The sequence below is a fragment of the Lagenorhynchus albirostris genome, chromosome 10 (assembly GCF_949774975.1).
Source record: "Lagenorhynchus albirostris chromosome 10, mLagAlb1.1, whole genome shotgun sequence".
NCBI classification, from domain to species: Eukaryota; Metazoa; Chordata; class Mammalia; order Artiodactyla; family Delphinidae; genus Lagenorhynchus; species Lagenorhynchus albirostris.
Genome location: NC_083104.1, coordinates 43,030,629 through 43,037,670, shown reverse-complemented (window position 1 = coordinate 43,037,670; position 7,042 = coordinate 43,030,629). Strand labels below are relative to the sequence as shown.

The following is a 7,042-nucleotide window of genomic DNA, read 5'->3' as shown; positions in this document are numbered from 1 at the left end:
TTTCTCTCTTAAATTAAGATACTTATATCTAGTGTTTGCAAAGTGTTTTCACAGCTATTATCACATTTGCTTCCTAAGACTAAGGAGATTTGGAAGATTATCCCATTTTATAGGGAGAAAATAAGGGCTCAGAGAAATGGAGTGATCCATCCAATATCACACAGCTTAGAGTGGTAGAGCCCAGTTCTTTTGACCAGTATTCAATGCCCCTTCTGGCAGGACCCAAATCTGCCTGTGATTCCAATCCAGCACTCCTTTCAACACCTACTTCCTACTTCCTACTTCATGCTTCCTTATAAACACACATCTTGTATCCTTTACCTCAGTTGGCTGTCAGCCAGCCTCTGTAAGGTGGCAATGGCTGAAAATAGCTTATGGTATGACATTGCCCAGAAAGATTGCATTTTTCCCCAAGAATTAACAAAACAGAAGCCTACATGGGAGAGTTTGGGTTTGGTGACAGGTCCATTGTGGGGTTGCTTTGGTAGCCAAGGGGTCTTCTTGGTGTCCCTTATGACAAACATATAAGCAAGCATGCATTTTCATAGGTCTGAACCCCAGTGTTGATGGCACAAGAGAAGAGAAAGAAGGAGAAGCTGAATGGATGTCTTGTGAACAGTTTCACGTTGTGGAACTTGGTAGGTCCTGGGGGATGAGACCTTAGAGCCCCCAAGTTAGTTGGCCTGCAGGCTAAGCTGAATGCAGAAACAGCATGGCTTTTCAGATAGACTTTTCCGTATTTTCTCACCCACTTGGATGAGGCCAAAGAAAAAAACAACCTGTTTCTTTATTAATGATGCTTTCTGCAGAGTTAGATTAAGCACTGATTAAAGGCAGATGCTTCCAAAGTATAAATGTAAGTACCATCTCAGTCACTCTCCGGTTACAGGGTTTCCTACACGATTCTTTAAAATCACTTTGGCTCTCTTCCCATTTCCCTTCCTCTATGCTCTCCACCCAGCTTTGGAGCTGCCCCTCCCAGAAAGGCTTCAATTGCCAGGAGCAGGAGCTTGGACTCTGCGAGAGACTTGCTCTGTGGAGAGCTTCAAGAGGTACCACAGGGGCTGCTGCCTGGAGCCACCTTACCAGGAGGCAGGTAAGTCCTCTGGGCTGGGGGCAGCCCTGTTCTTCTGTCCTTTCAGGGCTGGACCTGCCACTATGGAACTTGCTCTGTTTTTTTCATCAAGACAGAGTACAGGCCTTTTGTAACCTTTTCCTGCTCAAATCAGAGGCAGAGACCAGGTATAGGATACATGGCTCAGGTGATGGGGTCCATCAGGTGGTTCTCCTCCTTTCAAATGCTCTGAGAGGGCATGAGGGCATGGGGACAGGAGATGGCTGGCTGGCTGGCCTGGTAGGTGCTTGCAACCCTGGACTTTGTGTCAGGAATTGGACTTTTCTAGAAATGATGTGCTCAAGTCTTGTGTCCATCTGAGGCTATGGTGCAAATCCTCCAAATATTTTCTGAATTCCCTGTGGCCAATGAACTTAATCAGAAATTGATGTACATGAAGGGTTTTGTTTTTGTTTTGTTTTTGTTTTTTGCTGAAGAGCTAACAACTTAATCTTGGGATTGGCTTTGGACTGAGATCAAACTGTGTTAAAGTCTGTTCAAGTTCGCTTTCTTTCTGATTTTCTTATGGGATTTATGAAGGAGGAAGAATATATATTCTTGTAATCCACATTAACGTACATAGCTTATGAATCACCAGTTAGGAACTTGTTACGCAGACCACCACCCAAAATGGGTGAAGGGGCATCCTGTAGGATATATCCACCATTGGGTTGTCTGGCTTGGATGAGTGGGAGGGTGTCATGGTGGGACCAGTGGAATGCCTGTGGGAGTGACATGAATGGAGCGGTGGTGGTGAGGCTGATGTCCAGGGAAGAATGTCACTCACAGTGAGGGTGCCGTCGACCCAGTGCAGCCCAGCTGGAAGCTGTGTGGCTTTCTCCTCCTGACTCCCTTCTCTCAGGAAGGGGTGTCTTAGTTTGAGTATGAAGAACTAGGCAGGTAGGTGGAATTGCATGGTAGTGACTGTTTGGGACTGAGATTCTCCAGCACTTACGGGATCATAGGCAAGTGTCTCCATTTCTCTAAGCCCTAATGTTTTCTTCTGTAAAATGTGGATGATATAATAATATCTACGCTGTAGCTCTCTTGGGAAATTATGAGAGATAATCCGTTTAAAGTGTTTGACAGTGCTTAGCCTATGGCTCAGAACTCTTATTAACCTCAGTATGGGCCTTTGGCATTTTAGGTTGTGTGGACCAGATCCATGCCAAAAGGTTCTGGTTGTGCAGCTGCAATCCTTTTGTGACTTCCCCTTACTGGTTAGGGTAAAGTTTAAGGGTCAGGTTGTCCAGTTTGGCTCCTTACCTGGAGAGAAAGTTAGAGAGAAACACTAGTCAAAGGAAGATGTAAGGTTAAAATCTCTGCCTCTTAGGAGAAGAATTCACCAGATGAATATTTCCTTTCAGAAATCCCCCAAGGATAATATTTATCTCATGAGGTTGCTCTGAGGATTAAATGAGATAATAATTTTTCCTGGAACAAGGTAGACATCCTTAAATGATATCTATCATTGTGAAAATGTTTGTGATATGTTAATTGAAAAGTTCATAGGGTAAAATTGCATACCCATCATAATGACAGCTATGTAAATATATCCACAGAAAGACTGTGGAAAAGAAATACACCAAAATGTTAAAATTTGCATGTGTTAGGTGGCTTTGGTGAGTGATCATTTCCTTGTCTTGTTTTCTAAATTTTATTTAATGGATGATTCTATCAGCCCAAGCCCTGGCAGGAAACAGATGGCACATTCAAACTGGGCATTTTGAGGATGTTTTATTGAAGGGACACTTTACAAAAGTTCAGGCAGAGTTACAGTAACAGAAGCAAGTGACAGTGCCATTCTCAGGTGTTCTGAGAGTGGGGAGCCATTACACCCTGCATCTGAAGGGGCAGGGGGAGGTGCTGTATAACTGGAGGAGAAGCTTTGTGGATGGGCCATCTGATAGGAGCTGTGGTGCGTGCAGCCATCAGGGAGAGAGTTGGGAAAGAAGTCTCCAACCTCATTCTCCCCTATTTTCTGGGTCTCTTGCTGGTGCCTCCCATTGGCCAAACTCAACCAGAAGCCAGAGTTCAGGGGACCCCAGTGAGGGGTCCATGTGGATCAGCTTCATGGGCACTGAGCAGGGTGGAGAAGGATGGGGAGAGACCTGTAGGGCAAACCGAAGATGGCCAGCACAGTAAGGTTATGTAGCTTTTGTAATTATAGGTAAAGTCATAAATAAGAAACAAAAGCCTTTTGCTACCCTCAGTGCTTTCACACATGCATACTCTTCCCTCTTTCCTTTCAGCTCCATGACTTCATCTTTGTAACAATGCCCTCCTCTGGGCTCCCACAGCACCCGGTGCTTCCCCTAGTGTAGCCACACTCATTGTGTGGTTTCATCCTTTGTCCTTAACTTACCTGATTCCCCACACCATTGTAAGACCCTTGAGGCTGGGATGGTGTTTTATATCACTTTGCATTTCCAGCACCCAGCACATGAGTGAATGAATGATTGGAATTCAGATCTAAATACCTCTATAAAGCTATAGATTTGAAGTAAGGTTCAGAGCTACCTAATCTTAACAGAGTGAATTCCCAAAGAATTTAGGGCCTCTGCTTAAGGAAGTGAGGCTTTGGCTTTTGTTCCTAGATGAGTGTTTGTTTACTTTCTATTTAGTGGGAGTGGGCCCGTGAGCCTGCTGAACACAGGCTGGTCCTCAGAGGCCCTGACAGATGGCTCCCCACCTCCCTTGCCAGTCTAGCCCATCACCTGATGGAGGTCTGGCAGAGCCTTCTCACAGGCCTCCCTGTCTCCCATGATGGCCCTGTGTCAAGTCATAATTCACATGTTGCTGGCCTCCTGGTTTAGGACTGCAAATTGAGATTAAGCTTGCTTCCTTTCTGACTCAAGGAGATTTAGAGCCTGTCTTCATACCTGATATTGACTCTCTGTTTTGATTCTCTATTTTAACTCTCTATTTTGAATTAGAGGATGTTTTGAGCCCTTGAAGGATTTTTACAATCCTTTCGCAATCCTATGGGAGTAACATACATGCATATAATTCAAATAGCTCAGGAGGAAAAAATGTTGGGAAGGATATAACATGAAAAATAAAATGTCTCCACCATCACCTATATATCCAGTCGCACTGTTAACCATTTCAGTTTTTCAGTCTTCTGGTCATTGTCTCACTTAACTCTAAATAATTCTCTTATTCTTCTATTTCTTGATTTATCAAGTTTAAGTAAAAAATATTGAATTGCCCCTATGTGCGATGAGGGATTTAGCTTATTGACAGTAATCCTTCTGCCTTTCTCATGATTCCTTCCAGTTTTTTTTCCTTATATTTCTAATTTGGTTTTGCACTTGATTACCTGTGTAATTTTAAGGGATAGACTTATACTTGTATTGCTTGATCCGTTGACCTTCCATAGAATGTCTTAATTCTCCACGTGTTTAGGATGAGGAAATTGGTGCTTCTGAGCTTCCCCTCACCTTTTCTCTCCAACTCCAGCTTGCAGCAGAATTTTATAACATTGATAACATTTGAAGTCTATTCTGTAATTATAATTAATTTTGCTTTATGTATCAGATTGTTAAAAATCAAAAACTAATATATAACCTTTATGATATAAAGATTTTGTAGCTACTAGTCTCTAAAACCAAGTACTATATTGGGGCCCATAAAGAAGGGGCTGGACTCTGATGTCACTGACCTTCTGCTGCATGAAAGAGAACATTCGAAGTGTCAGGGTCAAGTGGACTCTCTTTTTCTCCTGTTATTATATTCTGTCGGCTGCTCAGATCATTTAGCTGGCTTCATATGTAAAATGTGACTTTCTGAAGAACATTTTGTTTCCATGGAATTTCTAATTACCTTTCTTTTTTACCTGTTAATAAACCAGTTTTTTTTTTTTAATTTTAATTTTTTTGGCTGTGTCAGGTCTTAGTTGTAGCATGCGGGATCTTTCTTTGCAGCATGCGGGCTCTTCGTTGCAGCCACGTGGGCTTCTCTCTAGTTGTGGCACTCGGGCTCCAGAGCGCACGGGCTCAGTAGTTGCAGTGCACAGGCTTAGGTTCCCCGAGGCTTAGTTCCCCGACCAGGGATCAAACCCGTGTCCCCTGCATTGGAAGGCAGATTCTTAACCACTGGACCACCAGGGAAGTCCCCATCTATAACAAATTTTGACATGTGCAGTTTCAGGGGTTGTCAGTTTTATTTTGTGTTATTTATTTTTATTAAGTCTCTTTTCCTCAAGGACCCAGTCAAAATACCCCAGGGTCAGAACAGCAGGGCCAGAATGTCCAGTTTCTTCTTTAATAGTCTCATTATTATGGCAGCAGCCCTCCATTGGATTTCTTGCTGCAACTTAGCATAAAGTCCAGTTTTTGCCATCCAGGGTCTTTCCTGGCTCATCCATTTTATAGGATCAACTAGCATTCATATGCTGTTTACTGCAAAAGACTTCATGCTGTCTTAAATATCTTTTATGAGCTCTAGGGCCAAATTCAGTAGAGTCTTATTATATGCTCACTTCATTTATACAAATTCAATTACATATGTTTATGAGAGAGCGGTGAGGGAAGAAATAGAAGGGAAGAGGAATGGAGGGGAGAGGAGAGGAGAGAGAGTAATTTAAATAGTACGGCCAATTCCATTATCCAGGAGCATCCATAAAGATCTTGACACTGAATGAATGCAGGACAGAATGCATTGAATCTATGGTCCCATATTTGGTTTCTGTTGACATATGGCTCACACCTTGTGAGTACTGCATTACCCTTAGTGTGTTTAAAGACACATATGTTGCCCTTATCTTGGCCTTTAAACAGAATCCAACTACTTTCTTCACTGAAGAAAGAGGTTCTATTGAATTTGTTGACCAGTGAGTTGGGATGCCTCTTCAATATGGTACCTCCCTAAGGGATTGGCAAGGGAAGTTTTGACTATGTTTTTTGTTTTTGTTTTTTTCTTATGTGCTTTTTTTCAGAGGCTAACACGTGTAAGCTGTGATTTCTCTGTATTCTAGTGCTTCCCGGTTCTCTCCACTTGCAGGTCCCATCAGTGGCTTCAACTCCATGTGTTTTAATCTGAATCTATTCCCCCAAAGCTTTTTCCTTCCCTAGTACTCTCTATCTGAGCGAGTGGCACTGTTGACTCACTTGCCGAAGCCAGGAGCCTTGGCTCCTTCCTGTCCCTTAAATCCCTCTCTTCCCATGAGTCACTTGTCAAGGCTATTTTTTAAGTGACTCTCAAATCCATGCACTCCATTAGGTCATCCTCAGTGGTTATGACCTGTTGCAACAGTTTCCAGGCTTATTTCTCCTATTCTGGCCTTCCCAACTCCTTCATTCCCCTATCCCAAGCCTATTCATTCTCACCAGTAAGAGGGATATTTAAAAAATGATAGTGTTGCTCCTCTGGAATAATAATAATAGTAATAACCTACCCTTCAGTAACACTCCACTACCCTCAGGGTGAAGTCCATGATCTTTACTAAGGATTACAGGCCCCCACACGCTCTCCAATGCTGACTGACCATTCCACTCCTCACAATCTCCATTCTGGGCAAACAAAACCTGTTGATGGACACCACATTCTTTTTCAACCAAGTGTCCTCGTACATGCTCTTTCCTCCCCCCTGCAACACTCTAATGTCCGTTTTTTTCTTCTCTGAGACTTACATCTCCTTCAGGTCTCAGCTGAGACATTAAAGCTTCGGTAAGCCATCCCTGATTCTGCAAAACTGCTCAGATGCTTATCCTATGAACAGACATAGCACCCTCTATTTATTTCCTATAGTAGCATTTGTCTTACTCTACTGTAATTTCATGTCTTTTATCTGTCTTCTCCACTACAGCAGGCAGTGTAACTGTAGGGTCTGGAGGAGAGACTGAGGTTTTTTCACCATTAGTGCCTAGCACTGTGCCTGGAACAGGCTCTGAGCACATGGTTGTCGAATGAATAAACCAATCCTAT

At 43.0% G+C, this 7,042-nt stretch overlaps 1 protein-coding gene across 1 annotated transcript in view; it reads left to right on the top strand.

The window, feature by feature from the left end:
• Nucleotides 1-595: 595 nt before the first annotated feature.
• Nucleotides 596-7,042, top strand: part of SCN11A (sodium voltage-gated channel alpha subunit 11) — a 78,422-nt gene continuing 71,975 nt past the window's right edge. Inside the window, exons 1-2 of the mRNA XM_060162191.1 lie at nt 596-638; nt 962-1,096. Coding sequence (XP_060018174.1) covers nt 605-638; nt 962-1,096 — 169 coding nt within the window. The 5' untranslated portion in view covers nt 596-604. The remainder of the gene's footprint in view (nt 639-961; nt 1,097-7,042) is intronic.